The sequence below is a fragment of the Podarcis melisellensis genome (genome assembly GCF_964234715.1).
Source record: "Podarcis melisellensis genome assembly, chromosome: 2".
Classification (NCBI taxonomy): domain Eukaryota; kingdom Metazoa; phylum Chordata; class Lepidosauria; order Squamata; family Lacertidae; genus Podarcis; species Podarcis melisellensis.
Window position 1 is genome coordinate 49,693,215 of NC_138529.1, and position 25,235 is coordinate 49,718,449.

Below are 25,235 nucleotides of genomic sequence, written 5' to 3' on the forward strand. Positions count from 1 at the left end.
GGAATGGCAGGGATAGATACAACAGCATCTTGGCCTTTGACAACAAGTGTAGAGAATTATTGGTAACCCACATCAATAATCTCTAAATAGGGATGGCAACATTCCTGGGTCATCATACAGGCCGATTGTTAGAGGCCAGAAAGTGTTGAGCTGATACATTCTGGTAGGGTTTTTATTAGGACTGTGTACTTGATTTGGCCAAGGCCAGAGCCCAGTCAGGCATACTTGGAGGAGATGGGGCATCAGAGGAAATAGGTACAGCCAGCCACAGATCACTACTGGTTGCAGGGTTACCTCCCTGCATAATTTGCAGGAACCTATGCCCCCTGAAGCTCCCACTTACCTTGTGGGGGGAAACATGTTACCGATATAGTAGTGGCAGCTTCTAAAAATGAAGTTGACATGGAGGAAATGGCACAGGGTGAAAAGGTTAGCATGTCTCTTCAGCACCATAGTCCCAATTAAGATTGCCCTGTGCCTGCTTTTATGTATTTATTTAAGCAGGAGATCCTGTTCACTGGTCTTCTGTGTCTTGCCTAGTTTGGTTCTGTTTAGGGCAGTTTTTAATGTATGATGTTTTATCGTGTTTTTAATATTCTGTTGGGAGCTGCCCAGAGTGGCTGGGGAAACCCAGCCAGATGGGCGGGGTATAAATAAATAATAATAGTAATAATTAGTAGTAGTAGATAATGGTTAAATGCCAGTGTGGCCAATGAAAATGTTTGCTTACACAGCAAATGCACAACTAGCTTGCATGAAAGGAAGCTACAGTTGAGCGGCTCCACTGGAGAAATATGCATAGATAAACAGAGACTGTAGTGAAGCTGGCCTGGTTTATATCCACTGATTGTACACAAAGAGAGCATGTAAAGAACCTCTAAGCATTAAATCAAATTTGGTTTTTTTTATGCTACACATGGTGTACCTAAGAAAGCAGAAATGGATACAGAATGCACTGTGGAGGAACCAGCATACTGATATGGTCTCTTCTGGACCAGCAAAGTAAGAAGAAAATGACAGATACTGGACACCATCACACAATGGATTCAGTTTTTTTTATTATTTTGGAGCAGCCAGTGACCCATTGCTCTGTGAGATTTTGCACCATCTTCCCTCATAGCAAGGAAGATGAGGAAACCAGAACTCATCCTTACCCAATAAATAAATAAATAGACACCACAACTTTAGAGCAGCACACATGGAAGCCCAGTGTGTCTTAATTTCACAGGCAACATGCCCTGCAGAGCCCCAAATCCTTCCCCCCCCCCGCACATGATATTTAGGAATCCAATGGGTTCAAAGCGGTCCAATGAATAAGAGGCTCATGCTTGCACAAAGTCCATGAGAGCAAACGGCAGTACAATCACTTGTCATGCACAATGGCAAGAACACCAGCTTCTCTGCTGATGGATAGCTTCATTCCCCCTTGCAGTTGATAGCATGGGCTTCTCCTTCTCTTTTGCTGCAGACAGTAGAAGGTCTTTTGATCCTTAGCAATATTGCACACTGCGTCAAAGGGACAGGACACTACACACACAGAAGCCTCAATAATTCATGGTTTGGCTCCAGGCATCTTTTAAATCTTACGGGACAAAGCCCTTAACATAATCATCAAAATGAAGAACCTTTCCTTCTGCATTTTTAAGCTGACTGTTGCCTTCCAGGCTGAAACAGATTACATTTGAAAGCTTTTTTTTTTTACACCTCAGAGTTGTTAATGTAATATACAGCGAATTGAGTTTTGTTATAAAACCACAACTTGAAAGATTCTCCCCTTTTCTGAAACCACCCTTGGCCATCCAACTTCGACTCCAGACTCCTCGCATAAGCTTCTCTGGCAGTGGTCTGTCTCTCTCAAGTATTCAACAAGGCTTCTTTCCCCTTCCTACAAAGCCTTGGAAGTGTCTCCTGGCAGAAGGGGTTAAACATCATCAGCACTTGGAGCGAGCTGAGTAGTCAAGGCCAGACATCTCAAGATTCCAAAAGAAGAATGCAGGCATCCTATGATACCAGGAGGTTGATGCAGAAAGCTTAGCTTCAAGAACAGTATATGAGGGGTGTTTGGTTGCTTGCAAGTTTTTTTTAAAAAATTTTTTTGAGAGAAGCTGCCTTTCAATCTTGGTCTCTTGGGGTCTCTTGAAATTGCACAGAAGTCAATATTACTGAGAACTGCCTCTGAATAAGGGCCTTGGTAAACGTTGAGTCATTTTTTGTGAAATCCTACCACAATGTGATTATTCACTTCTGTCTTTGTGGAACCACTTGGCTATGGGGACAGGTGCTGGCTTGGGGAAAAGTTGGCAAAATACTTCCAGGAGCAGAAACCAGCTTTGAATGTGCGCTGCAAACCAATTTGGTTTTACAAGAGTGCTCCTTGGTGTATTACTTCCCAAATTCTTTTCACATTTCGGCTACATAATGATCCCGTCCCAATCCAACAATCTGCTGGCTTCACCAGGAAGCCAGATATTTGATGTCCCTTCTGCAAGTAGACTAACAACAAGATGGGGAAATGTCTTCCCAAAGCTTTTCAGCTCCTTGAGGATATTTCCAGCAGAGACAGTGTGGGTGAGTTAATAAAATCATTAACTCTTCCCCTACTTCTGGAAACTCATGTTCTTCAGCTCTTTCATTATTGCACTGCGAAGGCTCCACCAATCCTATCTCAAGCAGTAGTTACACAGAACTAATTTGGCTTCTCACAGCTGAATCCCCGAAATGGTTCATTCACTGCAGTTTTCTTATGCTTCACAGCCTGGAAACTTGGTTTGCTAGCTGTCCTTCCTTTCATCCCTGTGCAAAGGAATGCGAAGTTCCTCTGTGCCAACAAAAGTTAAAGCAGAGCTTAGACTTGTCTCTTCATGAGCTTCTGAGAGTTGCAAATGGTTAGGAGGGCGAAAGCTTAACCCGCTCAACTTTCAACCATTCCAGGGCACCCAGGGATCTCTGCAGAGGAAAGAGAAACACAATCTGGTCAGCTTGGAGTATGGAAGCACCCAAAGGGTGATGTGTCGCAGTTAACATTTGTACTTCTGCCCACATTCACAACACTGATTTTGGTGGCGTCACATAACAACTTCTAATGTTTCTTTCAAACCCCAAAGTGGGTCTGTAATGAGAAACCAACATTCAACAAAATGAGAATCCAAATTCAACAAAAGCAAGATCTCACATACAGGGTTTGTTTGGTCTGCCATATCTAATGCATTGCCTCAACTCAGCATTTCCCAGCTTGGTCCTCACTGGATGCTTTGAACCACAATTGTCATCAGCCCTAGCTGCGTTATGGGGCTGCTCCTGCACAAAAAGACACTGACTAAGATTATGAAGGAACTTTCTAAGAGAGGAAAAACAACTGGGTTGAACTGGGTTGGATAATCAATGGTAGGAGAATGATATAGCACAGGAGTATCGATAGCAGGTTAAATTTAAAAATTGTGAACAGACCTAATGGCAATCAATGTCTTGGGATTCAAAACACTTCTATATCATCAATGAATGCTCTGTGCAAGAGGGAATAGGATATTTTGCACCATATACTGTAGGTTTGCTGTTCCTGCTTTAGCTATAATGTTTGGTAAAACTGTATTGAATAGCAGGACAACAAAACCTCCAAGTGTCCCTATTTTCCAGGGACAGCCTCAGATTTAGAGAAGCCATCCCATTTTTTGATTGATTTGATCCCAGAATGTCTTCCTTTTCCTTAGGGTGTCCCTATTTTCATTGGAGAAATGTTAGACTATTTGCCCCCCAAACTGGCTGATATTATGCAGGCAGGAGCTCATAAGTATAGGAGTTCCAAGGCCATGACCTCTCTGCTGCAGCTGGGTTCCATAGGTCACCCAGAAGAGAAGCACCACTATGATGTTAAGGTTGCTACAATATTGATGCAAATTAGGACATACGCTTGTCAAGTTTACGGAGATAATTAAGACAACCTTTTTGTATTCCCCTGCAGCACTACATTGACATCCTGCTTGTATCTTTTTGTGCATTTTAATTAAACACATTTCTGCTTTAATACGTTCAAGCAATAGCATGCCGGAATCTTGAGTCACGTAATGCAACTGCTATCTGTAATTTCTCAGTATATTACTTTCTCTTTTTATCTCTTTCTCTCTCTTTTTTGCTTCTTAATAATTGGACCCAGTCTCATATTCAGTTCTAATAAATTCTTGTCTCAAAACTCTGCCTTCCTTTATTAATCTTTCTAAGGATTGATTTTCAGTTATTACAACTGTAACAGTGGTCCACATCTGTGAAAGCATTTCATACTTATGGAAGAGAGGGGTGGAAACGAGTTAATCATTGTTCTCTTCTAATTTCCATATACGTTAGACCAGAGTTGGGGAATCTATGGTTCTCTAGATGTTGCCGGACTACAGCTTCCATCTTCCCTGACCATTGATCATGCTGGCTCGGGCTGATGGGAGTTGGAGTCCAACAATTTCTGGAGGGCTGCAGGTTTCCCAGTGTTGTCTAAGCATGTCTTAGACCAATACAACCTTTCTTCCAAAGGTCTCAAAGACAGTCTCTCATTGTTTTCTTCTCTCAGTGTAGGAATATCCCATGTACATTCACGCCCTGCAAAGCATCTTGAGCATGTAGTTTGCTCACTTGTTTTCTAGCTGGTGTGTCCATGGCAAAGAATGCCTCACCGTGGGCTGATGACGCCAAATTATTTAGGCTGGTAAAAAGCATAAAAGCAAAGAGCTCCAGAAGAAGCTCTCCAAACTGGGTGATAATTGGAACAATTAAATGGCAAAAGTAGGTAAGCTGAAACCAATGTGCATTGGGTCCAAACATACTAACTTTGGGGGGTAGAGTGAGAGTGGAGGCCATTTGCAGCATGTAAACATATGGATAGGAATGGTGCTGGTTTTGTTTAGCGAATCACCCTACAGGCTGCCATTGAAAGTAAGTCAGTGAGACCTACTCCCAGCTAAGCATGCCTAGAATGGCAGCCTTTGATTCATAAAAAATATATAATAGTACTGAAGAACGCAATGACAAACAACATGCATTGTGGTGCTCCTGCCTGTGGTACCCAACTTCTGAAATTCTCACCTTAGAGAAGCTCACCTGACGGATATCATAATATTTTTTAAGTACTATGTTTTCCCCTTTTCTCATACTTTAAACCTCTGGTGTTTCACTTCTGTTGCAACTGTTTTTAGCGCTGCCTTTACTCCCCCTAACCACGTTACTGATTATTGCTCTTTTATTGTGTTGTATGAACTATTGTTTATTTTTATTTATTTATTTATTTATTTATTTATCTATCTATTTATTTATTTAAATGAAAGGGCAATTCAGAAAAGTTTTAAAACAAATACACATTCGGTTATTTTAATCTACTTAATGGTAACAATTCGGTTATTTTAATCTACTTAATGGTAAGAATTGCAACCTCCACTGCAGACTAAGAGAATAGGAGGATAGCGTCCAGATGTTATTTTGGAACAGCAACACTGATCTTACAACCATGCTGGGGCATCACTCCAATGATAGGTAATAGATTTGAGATAGGTCCTTTGTGAACTTGGAATAAATGGATGCTAGTGTAGTCAAATAGCATGAAAGGTTGGGATAAGGTAACAGCTGGAGCGGCCAAAAATTGAATGCTTGCTGTGTGAACTTAGATCTAGGTTTAAGCCTTTGTACTCCTTAGTTTTACATTACATGTTTTCAACCTGTGAGGTCCTAAGATAAGTTTCTCTAGCCCCCGTGGAAATGAAGTCATACATATACACAGTCCTTTATATAGTTGACACAGTATATCATCAAATTCAGGAAATATACATAAATTTAATGTATAAAGTTCACAAAATATACATCAGATGCAGGAAATATAATACCATTCCCAAACTATGCATCAAATTCAGGAAATACGCATATTTCTGATGGTAAATCCTGAGGTCCACTCAAAAATATTTGGGGAGGCCTTCATAGTCATTCATGTGTCTAGAAATGTTCTCATCAATGCCCTCTGTTAGGCCTGACTTATGCTTTAACCAAGGCGCAGCAGCATGCTGGCATAAACAGATAGCTGCATCAACCTAGGTTGGTACAATAAATCTGTTCTTAATGAAGGAAGAGGAAGATCAATTGACTACCCCACCCTCCAGAATCCAGATTTAAAAGGTAGATATCCAAATTCAGGAAAAATCAGTTTTGACGCAGAAGCAACATGATTCATTCATTCCTAGCTAAATGCCTTTGTGTCCCAGGGTGCCATTTTATTTATTAAATTTTGAACCTGCCTTTCCTCCCAAAGGAGGCATAACGTCAGACACTTTGATGCCGTGTCTATTTATACGAATTCCATCATATTAAAGTTTCCCACACCATGAAACTTGTGAAGCAATCAAGACTGTTTTTTTAAAAAAAATAATAATGATGAAACAACGAAAAGGACCAAGCTTTTAGTATTCTAAATTATTTGAAACTAGTCTTCTCTACATGGGCATTAGTGGAATTGTGTGTGTGCATGTGTTTAAGGCAATAATCCAATAACTAAAATGATAAACTGTTGTGCCTTGTTGCTGTATATGAATGAAATTGTTTTAGATCTTACAAAAATGTGGATTAGGCACATTCAGTGTATGCCAATGACATACTGCAGGGGTGGCCAACTCCCAAGAGACTGCGATCTTCTCACAGAGTTAAAGACTGGCAGTGATCTATCCCCTCTTTGGGGGTTCAGGTCAAAGTTATTGGGCTTTTTAGGGAGGAGGAAAGCCCTGGTTTTTTGGGGTGCAGGGCAAAAATGTTGACCTTTCTTTAGGGGAACAAAACTTGTTCAGCTTCTTTGGGGTGAGCCAGTGATCTACCAGTGATCTACCACAGATGTCCGGTCATCTACCGGTACATCACAATCTACCTGTTTGACATGCCTGACATAATGTGTTCATAGAAAATGAGAATGTTCATTTAAAAGCAAAAGAGGTCAGAATGATGTGTGGCATTTCTCCAACTCAAATGTTTTTTTCTTTAAATATTCAACTTTTGGCACTTTCCTCATATATTTTCAGTTTGTCACACACACACACCCCTTTTTGTGCAACAGCTTTTTGTTATTCTTTTTTAAAAAAGTTTATTTGTTACAGATCACTGAGTTTGCAAGGTAGATTACAAAAGGGAGAATAAGAAGAAGACAATATTACATACACAGCTGACAGCTTAATTCATAAGTTAGGTGGATTACGTAGTAAATATAATGCATAAGTACAAAAATCCTTATATCAGACATTTCAAGCTTCTTCAAAACACAATAAAATGCTTAATCTGTACTAAATGTATAAAGTTTTCTCTAATGCCTATATGCCCCTTAACAGGGAATAATGATTTATTTGCTCTTGCACCTTGCATTTAGTAGAAACAAACTCTATTTTCTGGTAGAAATATATTCTATTTGTATGTCTTCTCTTACTCTTATTAAGAGTTGTAACTTTAGTCATAAAGGTCATTTCCCAAATTTTTGCTGCAGTTAATAAATAGGCTACCAGTTTTTGACTCTGGAATGATGATGTTGAGATATTCAAATATTGTTAGAATAGGATTCATGGGGTGGACTTAGCCAAGGACATTATCACTTTCTGTTAATACTGACTCCAAAAATAATTTAATAATTGGACATTCCTCCAAGTACATGACAAATAGTCACATTGGGAGCATCCGCAACACCAATTATTTATTGTTGGATATATTTTATGCAGTCTATCTGGAGACAGATACCAATGAGTCATGATTTTATAGATTTTAAACTCCTACAAAGTGTAAATTTGGAAATGTTTCTCCCAGAACCAGACCCATTTCTCTTGAGATGTATTGCTAGTCATATCTGCATCCCATTTTGATTGACATCTTGGCTGGGATGATTCCAGTTCTGCAGTTATTTTAGATATATCTCCTATGATTCCTTTTGAGTGTTTCCTTTTTGAAATTAATATTTCATACCTTGTGTTTTCTCTCAGTGTACCAAATCTTTTCAATAAACTGGTTATGATTTGCCTTATCTTCAAATACTGGGGTAAGTTTACTTTTAAATTTTTCAGCTATCTCGTTTGAAAGGATTTACATTAATATATGAAAGCTTTTTTAAAAAAATCCATTGTTAACTTGCTTTGTTTTATTTTTGTAACCATAGAGCTTTCAAATCAGATTTTCAGAAGATCACAATCCCTTTATGACACAGAGAATGACCGCTAATATTTTGTGAAGGGCTGTTCTGTTCCCCAAAGCATGAAGACTTTGCTGAAAACTAAATGCTTAAGGCCCATCTACATCTAAAATAGTTTAATTGCTATTCTCTCACCCTCCAGGGAAATGTAAGGGGCTATAAATTTTCTCTCTATAGATCTTTGAAGGCATCATCAGCTTTCCCTCAGCTGTCACCTGACAGCAGCTATTCCATCAGACTGCAGTCAAGGGGGAGGAAGGGCCACTCCATTGGCTCAACTGAGATACCAGCCACATTTGGCTCATGCTCTCTTTGAACTGTTTCCATTCCAGCTTGTTGTTAAAGCTTTATAAATAAGAACTAGTGTTTGGGTTGGCTTTCCCTGCTCCTATCTCCTATTCTCTTTTTCCCCTTTGCGCCGCTTTCAGATTATAAATCTGATGTTAAGATTTGTCCTGCCGTTGACTTCTGCAAACCACCCTGGAAGCTTTCTTTGGCTGAAGAGTGGTGTTGAAAATACTTTAATAAATATGACATAATTAGCAGCCTCAGCAAGCTGCAGGTCCTAGGATTATTTATGCAAGTCATGAGTGTTAAACTGGTATAAAAATCAACCAAATTTTGTAGCAGATGTTCCTAGTTCTCTATGCAGGTGAACCCCTCACAACCATACATTCTTTCTCTGGTTTCGCCTTTTCTTCACTGTATAAAGGGTAAATAAACTATCGCCTTCTCCTCCTCAGTGAACACTATTATCCCGTAAAACTACAGCAAATGATGTAAAAATTCCATTCATCGGATTGTGATGGAAACAAATAAGTGTTTGACACCCTAATTCTTTTTTTTCTTTTTCTTTTTACTGTTGTGCATGAACGAGGAATAAGAAGAAGAGATGCAGAGTGAGAGAGCGAAAACACAACAGATGCTTTTGCCCTAAACATCTGTCTCATGAAGCAAAAAATCAGATGTTGAGCTGGAATTCTAGCTATCTGCTGCTCTGGGTAACCCAGTGAGAGATTTAGGTTCCATGACCTCCCATGGCCATGCTTCCTGACCCATGAATGACACTTGGCCAAATTCATTCACTGAGTCAGACCCAAAAACAAAAGCTTGCCTAGAGTTGACCACTGATCGCTCCTAATGCAAACCTGCCTTTGCTCTAGGGCCAAATGATCCCTCCCAACAGCAAGGAGGGCAATCTAAAGAACTGAGCAGCATCCAAGAGCGTGCATGAAATCATTCAGAACAGCCATAAAGACTGACTCATAAGTACATCTCTCAATACATTTTTGCTCTTCTTGATGCTTGGTCCTGTTCTTTGCCTGTATACTTCTGCTGACAGCATGCAATCCTTTTCTGCCTTTAGGACAATTGCTTCCTACAGCTTATTAAAAAAACCACCACCACCACTCCCTGCCTTCTTTACTCACCGTTCCTTTAGGTTCCTTTTTCAGCCCGCTACTGATTCATCTAGATCAGTATGGTCTACTGGCAGTGGCTCTCCAGGGTTTCAGGTAAACTTCTCCTCCAGCCCTACCTAGATCTATCCTAGAGCTCACCTATCCCCTATCTTGCCTTTTCTGCTCTTTATGGCAACAGTACATAGCTCCTCCAAGTCTCTTTTCCTCTATCCATTATTATGTTCCACTTCCCTCACATAAACTGCATTAATAACGAACATTCTATTGCTCAAATATCACCCTGAGTAGTTAGGGCAGGACCAAAGGAACCTCCAATGGAAACTCCAGCATGAAATTGCTGAATTGTCAAAAAGTTCAATTCTGTTCATTTGGGTCTCAATAGAGACAGTGGTATTCTGCTCTGCTGCTGCTGTTAAATGTACTCAGCAGTGCTGAGATGATGCTGTTATCCCCATCACCACCATTGCTGTTGTGAAGGGTATCTGCACTCACTTTTAATAATTTAAACTCCAGTTGTATTGTCTAAGATGAGTGTGCTGTTGCTAATTGCTGATGCTGTGAAGGATCAGTTTGCATATATTTAACGGAATGGTCACAGATGGAACTTTTTGAATTCATTGTCATTTAACTCCAACTTTAACATTTCTCTTTACACCCTTATGTAGATATATAACTGACCAGCAAGAATTACACATTGTGCATCTGGTGAGGTGGACTCTAGTTCAAAGAAGCTTATGCCATTAAAAAAATGTTCACGCTTAAGGTGTCAAAAGATTTTTTGTTGTTCTTGCTGCAACAAACTAACGTGGCTACCCCTCTGGAATTTGGACATTATGTGACTGTGATATATTGTCAATATATTTAAGAATGTTACTTCCTGTCCCTCCTGAATATCTCAGGGTATATATATACCTCTCATTATTTGACTCTCTCCATTCAGTTATGTTTCAGGCTGCAGTTGGAATACACACTGCTATTCAGTCAAGATTTTGGCGCATCCACCTTATTACAGACACTTTCTGAGAGCTGAGCTACTGTATGCCCCCTGAACCCAAACATAAGCAAGTATACAATAACACAACCTTTCTCAAGCTTGGGTCCCCAGTTGTTGTTTGACTACAACTTCCATTATCCCTAGTTAGCAGGATGATGGGAGTTGTAGTGCAACAATGTCTGGGGACCCAAGCTTGAGAAAGGCTACCATAATGGCACAGTTCAATCTGGCCAATGGTGCAGAGGACACCAAACTGTTATAATCCTACTGCTGCATATACAAGATGTAAAGAAAAGAAGTTCAGTGGAAGAAACGCTCCCGTTCAGTTGTGATTAAGTGAACAGATGATAGGGCAATGAATGAAGAGAACTTAGAATAAAGTATATGCATGCAAAACTGTCCAGGGAACTTAAGGAAAACCATTCCCAAACAAAAATGGGATCTCATTAATCATACAGCACTGTTCCAAAAATGTAATTAAGCTGAAAATTAAGTGCATGAATGGGACTTGAACATGCTCCGTTCCAGCGGGATTGCATCCAAAGTAGTGTGACCACATCTGCATTTCCAAAGGAGAGGAAATGCCTCACTAAAAAAAGATGGAAGATTTGCATATGCCAATTTTATATGTGTACAGATGCAAATTTAGAAATACTGGTAATTACTATAATTAAAATAGAAATTCAAAAACAATCTCACCATAATGGGGAAGACAGTGCCCAGATGGCGTTTGGGCCTGCTGAAGTTGCAGGGGAATAGCCACACTATAAATTCAAAGCACATCCAATATGCACTTGACTTCTCCCAAAGAATCCTGCGAACTGCAGTTTATCCCTCACAGAGCTACAGTTCCCAGTACCTTAACAAGCTACAACTAAAAAGGTCTAAGTTCCTCCTGCATATGGACAGGGATGGGGACTGCCTAATTTCCTCTGGGCGGGAGTTTCAAAGGCAAGATGCTGCCACAGAGAAAGCCCACCCTCCTTGCCATTTGTAGCAGTGGTGCTCTTAGAACGGCCTTTACCACAGACCATAAGCTATGGGTTGGAGCATATGGAAACCCAACAGCTTGGGTCTCAAGTCATATAAAACTTTATATACAAGCACTTTCATATATGCAAGCATATATACAAGCACTTTTATATATACAAGCTCAATCATTTCTTCATTGTTCTGTGATGTTCCCCCAATGTTGTTTTATTAATGTCCTCTGGCAGACATTCTTGGTGTAAAAAAGTGGGGCAAAAAAATAAAATTAAAGCAAAGTAGCTACAGTAAAAAATAAAAAGTTAAAGGATTTTAGCAGGGTGGTATGGCATATGCACCAATTGGAAATGAAGCTATATGCCTGCCTCAAAATCTTTGGAGGCACAAACAGTACTGAAAGCAGGGTCATGTATAACTGCTTTGATACCACCATAAGCACAAATGATAATAAAAAAGGAGATCCAGACAGGCCCAAGACTGTTGAATAGTTTGCTTAAATGTTCATTCTTTCTCCATAGGGTGTATACCACTTTAAAAGCCAGTGCGCAACTCCTCACCTAGTTTTTCAGCTGTGTAGCAGTGTAGCAGGTGCAGATAAGTCACTGTAATTAGCTGTGTCAGCAATTGTGAATGGTATATAATGTGCTTTACTCTGTATCTTACCCCCTGGTGGATGGATGGGTGATGATTCTAGAAACTATGTAAGATGCACGTTAGAGGTGTTTTGTTATTAAACCTTACAAAGATCTCTTTGCATCTCTTCAGTGTTTCCATCTGTGTGGGCTACTCTGCACTCACTCTGTGGCATGCTGGAAATGCCCAATAAAGACATCCTGATCAATATTGTTTTGGACTCAAGTTTCAGCAATTCTCATGTCAATAATGCTCAATGAGGAAAGGGGGAAAGTTTAAGCCTCCACATTTATAACGAGGCAGAGGGTGAGTTCATGCAATCTTTTTTGCATACAAGGAAATAGTGATCATGGCCAGCTCTCAGCCACATGCAGGTGTGAAAACGGCCAGAGCATCATTAGAATAAAGTTGAACCTCACAGTACACCGATGACATTTGTCTTGTGCAGTATATCAATACTGTCTGTTAAGAAAGGTTTAGGGAAGTCCCCATTTCTCAGTTTGAGGCAGGAGACGTTGGCTTGCCATAAAATTCTTATTTATTTACAGTAACTTCCATGGCTCTGCAGCAGAAAACAAGACCAGTTTGTGTGCCATTCAGTTTGCGCTCCTCATATTTTGAGAAGTCATTTCTTTATCCTCTTCCAAGCATTTAGCACTAATTCCATGGCAGATTAGAACATCACCACTTGGTGGTGCCAATATGCCAGGGAAATAGAAAAACCCTGCAGACAAATTGAAGAGGGTGGGGGAGGAATTTAAAAAAACAACATGTACCTTAGAATTTAGAGTTAAGGGATCTTCTCTCTCCCCCATCAACAATAAACAACTCTGCGGTTTATTCAGAATGTAGAACAGATGCAACACATATACCCCCCAACTTGTAGAAACAAAAAGGGAGTCTTACGGCACTGGAAGGCTAACAGTTTCATTGTGGCATAAGCTGTTGAAGTGGGCTCCGCTCCACACACAAAAACGGTTAGGACTCTATCCAATGGGGTTGCTCAGCTGATTCCTGTAAGATTTCTATCAGTGGAATTAGGATGACAGCAATTTTTGAGGAGCCCCTCTCTTCTCTACAGCCCCTCATCCTCTGTAAATCAGCACCAGATGATTCGTAGCTCCTCTAGAATTTGCTGCCTAAAGTGATTGTTTCACATTGATTGATTGTTTCACAAAGGCCAGTCTTTGCCATGAATTTGCATTCTTTTTCTTAAAAATGGAAACAAAATGGGGGGAATGTCTACTTCCTAGCTGGAGAGAGGGGGAGCACGTAGGATGACTACATGAAGCCTTAACAAAAAAAATTCCTTCCAGTAGCACCTTAAAGACCAACTAAGTTAGTTCTTGGTATGAGCTTTCGTGTGCATGCACACTTCTTCATATACACTGAAACAGAAGTCACCAGACCCTTCTATATAGTGAGAAGGTGGGGAGGGGTATTACTCAGAAGGGTGGTGGGAATGGGTGATTGGCAGATTTGACTATGGCAAACCAACACGGCTACCTATCTGTAACTGATACATGAAGCCTTGCCAGCATCAGCTGAGCAACACCACTGAACAGAGCCGAACAGTTTCTTGTGAACTAATGCCAGCTTCAACAGCTTATGGCACAATAAAGCTGTTAGCCCTTAGGGTGCCATCATTGCCTACTACCCACAATGGTTATGCTCTGTCTCCACAGTGGGAGGCAATATGTCTCTGAACATCAGTTGCTGGGAACCACAGGAGGGAGAGTGCTGTTGTGCTCAGGTCTTACTTTGGGGGCTTCCTGTAGGTATCTGGCTGGCCACAGTGAGAACAGGATGCAGGAGTAGATGGACCACTGCCCTCATCCTGCAAGGTGGTTCTAATGTTCTTAAATAAAGCTAATAGATCATAATATGGTGGTGGTGGTGGTGGTGGAGGAGCAGATGGTTTAAAAAGACAGGGGTTAAAAGAAAAACAATCAATTGTTTCCAAGACACAAAAATATATATATCATAATTTGAGTGACTAGTTCAGAAATGTTACAACACAACATCACCATACCTTTGATCATTTGAGAGCTCACACATGCATGTCAATGTCAGTGTATTATTAATCAGCCATTCTCATATATGAAAATCTCTTGTTGTGCTACTGCAGGAGGGAAAAACAACAACAATAATTTTCACCCAAACTGCTTATTAACTTTGCCCGGAAAGGGAAGTAGAGACATGTTCTTTGTCCATCCAGATTTTTTACCTGCCTCTTTGAAAATATTAGTTCACCTCCCATCTTTGTTCTATCCACCATTCAAATGAGATCTGAAACTGAGGGGATGAGGGGGCTGAAAAGCAGTTGATTGAACCAGGAATGTCAGGGGATTAAATACAGTACTTTCAATAGCTGATCATTAGCTCGGAATATTGTTGTGGCTCATATATGACAGGCTAATTGCTTTCATCTCCTCCTGCCATGGTTACACAGCGAGTCATTAAGTGCCAATTGTCACATTTAATATTCTTGCAAAAAGCCTCCTCTTTGATTACTGCTTGCAACCCTTTGCCATCTCACCTCCAGGCAAGCATTCACCTCCACCTCCATGCTAATAAAACATCACAATGCTTTTGAAGCTGGCTGGGAATGATCATTCTGGAGCAGAACCCAGAGAAAGACCTGAATTGCAATTTCAGCCGCGGGCTCCTGCTGTTTTTTGCAAACTGTATCAGCACAAACCCTTAGCTAGTGCCACTCAGAATGGAGTGTGATCACCTATGCAATATTACATAATTACCATCCTTTGATTAAACTCTTAACACTTGAGCTCTGTTCATGTTACCAGCTTAAAAACACAGCTAAGACTTTTTCTCAAAGCACAGTATTTCATACATAACAGGATAGATATGGATTTGGCTAAAGTGTGTACACTGCTTCCCAAACCAACGATGGGAGAGCACTGTATGCAGAATAAATGGGAGCGTGTACACAGCTTTATTTATTTACTACAGCATCTATTTACTATATTACTGCTGGTTTTTTAGATTTATTATATCCTAGTGAATTTTGTATTTTAATTTGCTTCATAGCAACTGTCTGGCGTAAGCTGCATAGCTCTGAAAGGCAGTGTATAATAGGTAATAAATTAAATAATAAGTTCTAGACCTTGAGTGTCTATTTGGTGCATGGCAAATTTGGAAGCACATTGAAGGGAGACATTTTGAATGAATAGCTTTGCTTAATTTAAAATAAGAAATTCACACTGCTACAATCAATACTTCTTTTTGAGTATCTAGACCGGATCGTTTTGGACATGATCCAAAGAGTAGTGGTAATGAAGAGGGATGAGACGAGAGATTAAAGGATATGAAACAGGGTATCCTTCCTTGCCTGGCATATGACAATTTAAACGCTTGCAATAAATTGCTTTCAAATCCTTCAGATTAAAATGGATTCAGACTCTTAGTGAGGAAACCTTTGTAGGCACTTGGCTCCATGTGATGGAAATGTTTCTCCAGATGTAAGGCAATTGTTTGTGGAATCTGAAAGAGCTGTGATTCCCACCGGCTGACTAGCTCCTCTAACCCGTTCTGGGAAATGTTACTTCCTCATGATCAAACCCCTCGGTTTCTTTCAGATGACATGTTTATGAAATGCTGGCAACACAATACTGTTCTGATAGCACTATGGTATGTATTCCAGGCTCTTGATAACCATTTGTGCATACCTGTTTGCATGGTCTTGTACCAGGACCCCTCCTTTTCCAATTCCCCAGGTTGCTCTACTAGAAATATTTATAGACTTGCTGAGATGCATACCCAGTTTCTTAACTTTTCTCCAGAAGAAGGGAGAGTGAATTCTAAGGCATCATCTCTCAGGCATATGCATGTAGGTATAAGCCACCAAGAGCATAGTGAAAGGGTATTTTGACAACTGCAAATAAGCAGAAAGCATCATGGGAGTATTACAAGGCAATTTACCTCTGCATTGCCATAAACTACTATTTGAATGCAATCTCTACAAAACTTCTTACTGGCTTACCCCACTATGTTACAATTAGCAAACAATGCCCTCATTAAGTGAGGCTATGGATGAGGCCCTCCAATCCCTTTCTCCCATCTTACTTTCACTTTCACCTTCTCTGCCTCTCCAATAGGCTCACATTTTTAATGCTATTGGCTACTTGACTCTAATGTCACAATGAACCATTGTTGGCAGGGGAACTATGAGCTGGATCCAAGTAAGTTGTTGCACTAGCAGATTCCAGTGCAGGGGTCGGCAAGGTTTACCTGGCCTGGGCCAGTTCACTCCAGTGGAGATCCTGCCATGGGCTGGATTGTACGCATGCGTAAGCGCGCACACCCATGATTTCTGGTGTCTGTGCAGACACCATTTCCAGTGCCACAGAAGCAAGTCCCCGCGCCACGGCATGCGGAGACTCGCCGAGCGGGCAGCTTGGTTTGGGGGTGGCTCGTGGGCTGGTTAAACGACCCCCATGTGTTGCTTGTGGCCCATGGGCCTTAGGTTGCCTACTCCTGTTCCAGTGCAACAGGTCCCACTATCATGACAGGACACTCCCCCTTCTTCTCCCTCACCACACAACTCTTGTGCCTTCCCCCAAATCTTATTGGGAGAGTCAGAAAAAACCCCAGAACAAGGCTTTATTTGGGGAAATGGTTCTGTCTGGCAAGCAGAAATGATTTTGTGGATATTACCTTAGTGCAACATTTAATTCTGTCCTGACCCTTTTGGTGGTCGTTTACTTATCTGCTCTGATGTTACAGATGGCCCACACAGCTGAGTGCTGGGGGCGCATGCTTTGGAAACCCGCTCCCCTTCTTTGGCAGGGTGCCACAGGCTTTCCAATGACCACTTGAAGGTCTCACCTGAGGGGTCTCAGAGCCCATTGCTTGAAAATGAGAAGCAATGCTCAGTGCTTATTATGTAGGATGGAAACAGCAGGATGGAGCCAGCAGTGAGGCTTACTTTATGAAATTTCAGTATTGATTGACAGATCTGTCGACACACAAGGTCAGTGCACCATCTACTTATAGCCCATTTTACTAACTCTCTTTCTACCACTTGGGAAATCATGGATCCTCTACATGGTGGCACTAAGGGGAGGAATGAAGTGGTTTGTGTTTAAAGCTGTGAAAGGGTGACAATCTACTGCCAACAATTTTGAATCTCAAGTCTGTTGTTACAGGGATGACATGAGACATAGCATACCCTCCTCTTTATGTACCAATGTATTTTCAGAAGAGCCTGGGGGCAAAGAACATGCAACAAAATTACACTTTTAAAACTGGTGCTTTTAAAGTGGAACTTCGTTTTAAAGCAAATATGTGTCCCAGCAAGGATACTGTATTATTAAAGCAGATTGTTGCATTTTGAGTGACAACACTGCCATGATAAACAAAGGCCATTATAATATCAAAAGAGCATTTAGAGCAACACACACAGGGTGGAATCCAGTTGGTGTTGCTGTGCTGATAGGAGGCAGATTTTTGGTCCCCCTCCAGAGCTGATTTGGAGGACGACAGCAGGTAGAAGGGAATTTGCTGAATGCTGCCTCCTTCACCTGCTCAGCTGACAGATGCCTTCTGTCTGAAAATGTGTACACACCAGGATTCAGCACATTACACTTTGTTTCAGGGTTGGCCTGCTCTGACTTTGAACAAACACATATAAAACCTTCAGGAAACAGTAACGCACAGAATTATAGTCTACTACTACTGGAAAACAAAACCAGTGTGCCAAACAGATGCCACCATGGGATTTTATAGGCATAACTGGGTGGGACTTATTTGTATAATTAGTTGCAAAAATTCAGCTTTCGTAAAACACGTAGAGCAAAGTAAGCTGATAGAAGTCTGTGACACTTTCGGTTGCATGTCAGCTATCAGTGGAAGAAACTGCCTACTGTACTCACTCTAATCTCAATGGTCAGCAGTCAGAGGGATGAGATGAGAGCGCTGAGCTCCCTTTGCAACATCAGCATTTACTGCTGCTTACTGGGACGGGGCAGGAGCCAGGTCAGGGTTGTAGGGGTTGTGGATTGGCTCTTAAGGCAGCCCTGCCCTGCTCTGCCCAGGAAGCAGTAGTAATGCCCCAGTCAGGAGCTCGGCTCTATGGCATTGCCCTTCTAGTTCATTGTACTTGAAATAAGCTGCTTGCTGCTTTCAGAAATTCAGTTAATAGATGGGACAGAAACAACCCACACATATAGATAAAATAAACATCACATGAATAGACATTTCCCCCTTGTTGATTTTTTTAAAGATATGAATATAAGGATTTGGAGTTTGGGTTTTCAAAAAATATCTCAGGCATGTGAGTAGCAAGCATTTGCCCTGGCAAATGTACTGGGTTCCAGTTTTCCTGGGAGTGGGAAGGAGGGCTTGACTCAATAGGATTAGGAGGAAGAAAATAACCCTGAAATCTTTGAACCCTTACAGTGTTTTCAATTCTATGATGGTGCATCTTCCTCTCAGCATTTTAGACTCCAAAGTTTGACTGCTCATAATAAAACTGGATTTGTGCAATTTCACCCATAAATCTGAGCAGGTTAGTCAAGCAAGGGATGTGGGGATCTTGAGATGAGATTGAAAAGGAGGCTGGTCACGTACATTGCAAATTTCAGCTGCTTCTCCCCTCTCCCAAGTGACATTTACAAGGTGTGAAACAAGAAGCTACATTATTATAGCGGGCAGGAGGGGCGAAGTTCCTGCCCAATGAGAGACTTGTGCCCAGGACCTTCCCAGAGAAGCTAATTTCTCTTGAAGAAGGAACAAGATTCCACAGGAGGCAGAGCATAAATAGATGACAGATCTTGGCCAAGAGGAACAGGGCAAGATACTGGCCAGTGAGAGACTTGTGTCCAGAACCTTCCCAGAGAAGCTTGTTACTCTTTAATGAGGAATGGGGTTTTGCATGGAAAATATAATGACATGCGGAGCATAAATAGTGGAGAGCTCTTGACATGCGATGTGGCGTGTCCCTCTCCTCTGCATAAATATCATTTGCGTATCATGCAAAAATGCAGATGCACCATGAAAAAAAGCAACCGGAATGCTTAAGCCTTTTCTAAACCTTGATATCTATGAACAGGCATGTGCATTTACATAAGACAACTTCTCTTTTACAGTCACCAAATAATATACTGTTGCCAAAGCCAACCTAGGATGCAGGAAACTTGAAGCACACAAACCACATGAATCTAACATTTGCCAGCTGGAACCCATTTGCCCTCATTTGAATGGCTGAGTCCTTTCCTTTACCCATCATCCTGAATGTTAGCAACTCATTGATTTGAATGGATTTGGGTAACCAGATATATTGGGATTATTAAAGCATTCACTATAGATCAACTCTGGAGTTATTGGAAGCATTTTGTTGGAGACCCCACCTGCAATTGATCTAGCTCAGTGTTTCTGAAACACGGGTTTCCAGCTGTTTTTGGACTACAGTTCCCATCATCCCTGACCACTGGACTTGCTAGCTAGGGATGATGGGAGTTGTTGTCCAAAAACAGCTGGAGACCCAAGTTTCAGAAACACTGATCTAGCTGGACCTTTCACTGCTCAACAGCGCAATCCTACATATGTCTACTCATATGTTGTGGTGCTTATTTCCAGGTGAGTGCATATAGGATTGCAGCCTGAAATGGGTACCCTTGCATGATCCATTCAAGATCAAGTCCAGAGGGATTGCTGTTTGGAAAATGGCAGCTGCATGGGTGGATATGGACTCCTGCTGGGGAAACATTTGAGCCCTAAATCTAACTGTTTGAAGCACTTTTTTAAAAAAAAGAACAGTGTTATGCTAATGGAATAGAGACATTTGGAAGAAAGGGACACATTAGATTACAGTGACCTGGGATTGGGTGGGGAATATTTTATATTGTGTCATGGGATAAAAACACTCAGCTAACAAAGCTCACATTCCCCCGTCCTGCCACTTCTTGAAAGCAATGAAACCAGATACATTTGCCCTCTCTTCATCCAGTCAGCTTGCTCTCCGCAGAGCCACAGTTGGTGATTTTATACAATTTGCATCCCACAAATCTTCTTTTCTTGCCAATGAAAGGATACATAAGTTAAACATTGCTGAGCTGAACAACCATTCCACCACAAAAGAGGTTCTAAAGTCTCGCTCATGCTAATCTCTATTAGTATATTATTGCTTCCTTCCTTTTTACAAACAGATCCCCAGGATCTGGACTGCAGGAAAATTGTGGGAGGAAAGCATCATTCATTAGTGACACCCATGTTACAATGTTGTATTTGAATGTTACATCAGTGGTCCCTTGCTCCCCTTCCCCATTCCCCCTGGGTGAGAGCTGAAAGCATGGCTATGAGGGAAAGATAGGAGTTTGTGCATCCTAGGTGAAAGATAGGGGTGGTTTGTTTGATCCCCCCTTCCTGTTTGCCACAGGGATAATAATAATAATAATAATAATAATAATAATAATAATAATAATAATAATAACAACAACAACAACAACAACTATTATTTATTTATACCCCACCCATCTGGTTGGGTTTCCCCAGCCGCTCAACAGAATTAAAAGCACAATAAAACATCAAACATTAAAAACCTCCCTAAACAGGGCTGCCTTCAGATGTCTTCTAAAAGTTAGTTGTTTATTTCCTTGACATCTGATGGGAGGGCATTCCATAGGATGGGCACCACTACTGAGAAGGCCCTCTGCCTGGTTCCCTGCAACCTGACTTCTCGCAGGGAGGGAACCGCCAGAAGACCCTTGGAGCTGGATCTCAGTGTCCGGGCTGAATGATGGGGGTGGGGACACTCCTTCTGGTATACTAGGCCGAGTTCAAAACACATCTCAAGTGTGATTGATTGGCATTTTGTGATTGTGGCATTTTTTGTTGTTTTGATCCATTTGTATATTATTATTTTTTTGTATTAATATGCTGTATACCTCAGGGAGGGCCTTTGATCAAGAAGTGGAATATAAACAAACCATAATGTAACATCACACATTTGTACTAAACCCCTAATCCCTTAAAGGGCGGATCTTCCTTATCATTTGCAGGTTCCCATATGCAAAGGAAGACAGGAACAAAGCTCTGTGAGGTGGGGGGCATGTCTTGAGGGGTAGCCTTCATCCACAAGGGTAGGTCTCTGGAGAGGCCAGCTTAATGAACCCTTCACATCTCTTGTCATCTCTCTTCAATGGAATCAAACTCAGAAACATCACTGTTTAGCCTGAACGAGTACAGTGAGATGCAGTCTCTCACATCTACTGTCACTGTTGCTTGTGTTTGCAAACGTTACGAAGAACTGTTTGCAGACCTGAAAACTCTCTCCAGCATCTCTGCAAACAGGATGTGCGTAGAACGTACACATATAAATCCTTCTTGTAACTTGCTTGGGGGCTATCAATAGGGATCTAGTGCCACATAAAAGGCCATTTTAAGGACAACTGGCGAAAAGGAAATCACTGACTCTGAATTAATCAAGACTTGCCTTCTCACAATAGATTCAAAAGAAGTAATTTCCTATGAGTATGTTGGGAAGGGAATCTCAAAAGGCTCCAAGGAGAACAAAGGGATATTTCCTATGCTAGAACCGACGCTTCCAGGGAAGTGGCACTCTAGAAAAGTCAAGCCAGTCATTTGCAGGGCAGAGGAGCAAAACACAAATTCAGTGGCTGCAATCCTGCAGTCATGTACATGTGCTTAAGTTCCTTGACTTGCATGAAGTACACTGGAGTGCTTGCAGAATCATACCCTACAGATGCATCAGGAAGCAGAGCTATGCCAAACATTTTGGAAAAAATGGGTGGAGAGTGAAATGAACCTTTCTTGAGAAATCCCTGAGAGAGGGGTGGGATTCCTTCTCAAATTTTGTTAGAGGATTGCCACTAACTTTATGAGGTGACCAAGAGATTTCAATTTTTCCCTGGTTTTCTTAAGTTTATGAAAAGCCCTGCACTGCTCCCAGTGGCTCAGCTCTGCTTCCACATGCAAGGATACTGAGCACACTCACTTACAGAAAGCTAAGGTTGCCACCCTAAACACACCAGGGAGCAGGACCCATTGGACGCAGTGGGACAGACTGCTCAGTAGATCTACGATGGATTACATTGTTCAGAACCCAACTACCCTACGCAACGTAAAGGATGTAAAGTCCTTAGATGTAAAGTCCCAGTGTAACTTATTTCAAAGTGAACATGCATAAATTGGGCTATAGCAGACATCCAGAACTTCCCAGAAGCAAGGGGTGGCTGTTTCTAGCCTAAATAGAGTTTCTTCATAAGATGGAAATAAATGCTCAGTAGAGTCATAAGCAATAATTTGAAGATTGAACATATTACAGAGCTCGTTTTGCACAAGACCAGCAGGCAAGATGGGCTGAGCGGATAATCCTGGTGAGATACAGAGTGGCACCACCTAAACAAGACTAGACTTCACCAACCTGGTGTCCCCCATATGTTTTCATCTAAATCTCACACACCTGCTGATTGGAACTTTCGTCCAAAACACCTGGAGGATTATGGGTTGGCAAAGGCTGACCTAAACTCCTGTATCTGTGATGACATACTAGCACACTGTGTCCAATCTCAAGCCACAATAGTAATACATGAACTATTGTGTTGGACTAACAAAGATGGCCTCCTTTGGTTCTTTAAAAAGAAAAGTGTCCTTTCATAATTCCATTTGTTATTTTTAAGAGACGATGTGGGCACTAAGTTCAGAGTTCATTTTAATCTTAGGGGAACCTTACAGTAGCTTTAGTTTAAAGGAGTTGGATTGTTGTTGATGATGTTGTTGTTACAACCTCTTATTCTTTTGCATCATTTTTATACACACTGCATCACACTATTTAAAGACTGATGTGGAACTTGAGGGGAGGAACCAGCTGACAGGATGGGGTGCTTAACTCCTTACCATACCTGCCCATTTGCCCCTGCAAATGCCAAAATAAATAGTAGCAATGTGGGTCCCCAGAAGAAAGTTGGACATTTTGGGGTCAAAAAACCAAACAAATCAGTGGGCATAAGAGGGCAGGGGGAGTTTAAATACCCTTAATCCCATTATATTTGCAAATGCAGGGTGAGGGCCACACGTTTCCCAAAATAATGTCTCAGAGAACTCTACCCTCATAGCTGCAGAATGCCAGGAATCCAACCTCAGGGACCTGTTGTCAACATAATTATGAAGCATTTTATACACTAGGAATTATACATAAATGATTTTTAACTGAGGATGAAATACGACTCCCCAGTCTCCAGTGACTGTTAAAGCCAACTGGTAGCTATTATTAAGCACTTATTTATTTGGCTTTGCAGCAGTCTGTTCCACCTAAACATTCCTTCTCTTACACACCCATGCACTGATTATGGGTGAGAAACAAACAAACAACCACAATCTTACTTACAATCACACCTCCTCCAATTAAATTTTCTGTGGGATGCACAAGGCCAGACTCTCCCGCTCACACTGTGTGTTGTAGTGTGAATAGCAGTACTTTAGGTGGAATTGTTGCTCTTGGCTAATATTACATCTGACAACAACAACAACAAAAACAAGAGGTCCCGGGGAGCCTCAAATTTCTTTGCATGCTCAGTTTAGTTCTACTCTTCTCAAGGATTCAAAAGTCTGAGCTTTCAGCTTTGGTCTCTGCCGCTGTCGGCTGACTTGTGAAACAATTCTGCTTGCTGCTAAGATCACAGGGTTTCCCTTCTGTGTACGAATCTGCCTTCTCAACGCCCATGCTCTATGACCACTGCACCAACAAATTCAGAAAGCAAACCATGGCCTGTGACCTCCTGTTTCTAAATATGTTCTCCTTATCAGAGTTAAAAAAGAGCAACTGCTGTTGTGTGACTGCGCTGGAGTAGCTGCCCCCCTGACCTGCTCCTCTAATTTAATTTGCTTTTTCTACTTGCTGGCAAACAGCCTCTCTCCCTGCCCCTTTTTCCAAATCTTGGCTGACCAAAGAAAAATCTGGTGGTTGAAGTAGCTTTCTAAGATGAGCGAAAGTCCTAGGCTGGGAGGATCTTTTGCCTGCCTCTATATACCATCAGGGGTGAGATCCTACTGGTGGTGGGAGGAGGGAACACAGTTTGTTAAGCATTGATATTTGAATGCACTCAAACTCCAGTTTAAGGCAGATTTATATTTCCCTTCCATTTGGGTGCAGAAAGAATCCCTATCATAATGTTTACATTTCAGCTGCAGTTAAATCTGTCATTAGGGTCAACAAGTAAGACCAGAAACATTTTTTTCCCAGACGTCAAGCAAATGATTGACTCCTGCAAATTGATGGCGGGAAAGATGCTTGCTGCCTTACGAGTAAGATTGCATTTTGAAGGGCTTTGAAGATGCTGTTACTAGGGATATCAGAGGAATCCAATCTTTGAAAACTCTGATGTGGACTGGCCTGATCCACACCTTGTAGCCTACTATGAAGATCATTCTGCTTCCACTTTCACACTTACTGAATATTCTGACACAGCCGCTTGCTCAAAAAATTCTCCGAAATATATGTTTAAGTCCTTCTTTTGACAATCTGTTTAGAAATACATAAATGTCCTTTTTTGCAGATTAAAAAAAAAAGATTCATAGTTTTATGTGTAACGAGGACAAGAAGAAAAATGATCTGAGCAATGGCATGGATGGACTGCAGCCAAGATATAGCAGAAAATACTCCTGAATACACTCACCCTTCTCCACTAATTTGTGTCTTGAGGTCCTGGCTACATCACCTCTTCAATATCAAAATGCCAAACCATCTTACTATTCAGTAAGGGAAACTTATTTTTGTCCTTGACCCTCATGTGATCATCTTCCCAAATCCAAATACAGCCAAACTCAGTTGTCTAATGTAATCCATTCCAGAAACCTGTTTGGCTTCCAAAACATTCTACAACCGAGGTCCAGTTTCCGATTGGTTGCAAGAGCTTCTTGCACTCCAGTGGAAGCTGCGTCAGATGTTTGGCTTCCAAAAAACGTTTTTAAAATGGAGCATTTGCTTCCAGGTTTTTGGCATTCGGGAGCCAAAACATTCCAAAACCTATCCATTAGG

At 41.3% G+C, this 25,235-nt stretch overlaps 1 protein-coding gene and 1 long non-coding RNA gene across 3 annotated transcripts in view; one reads left to right on the forward strand and one right to left on the reverse strand.

Annotated features, from left to right (window-relative positions):
* Positions 1-1,036: 1,036 nt before the first annotated feature.
* Positions 1,037-25,235, reverse strand: part of ADRB2 (adrenoceptor beta 2) — a 58,499-nt gene continuing 34,300 nt past the window's right edge. The window contains exon 2 of one of the 2 annotated variants that reach the window (XM_081900061.1): positions 1,037-2,946. In XM_081900061.1, coding sequence (XP_081756187.1) covers positions 2,912-2,946 — 35 coding nt within the window. In that variant the 3' untranslated portion in view covers positions 1,037-2,911. Of the gene's footprint in view, positions 2,947-20,171; positions 20,249-25,235 lie in introns of those variants that run through there. The other variant, XM_081900060.1, reaches the window with a different exon arrangement.
* On the forward strand, positions 16,340-25,015 carry LOC309363692. The gene is made up of 3 exons (XR_014165541.1): positions 16,340-16,527; positions 16,964-17,210; positions 24,441-25,015. It is a non-coding gene; the product is annotated as an uncharacterized lncRNA (long non-coding RNA).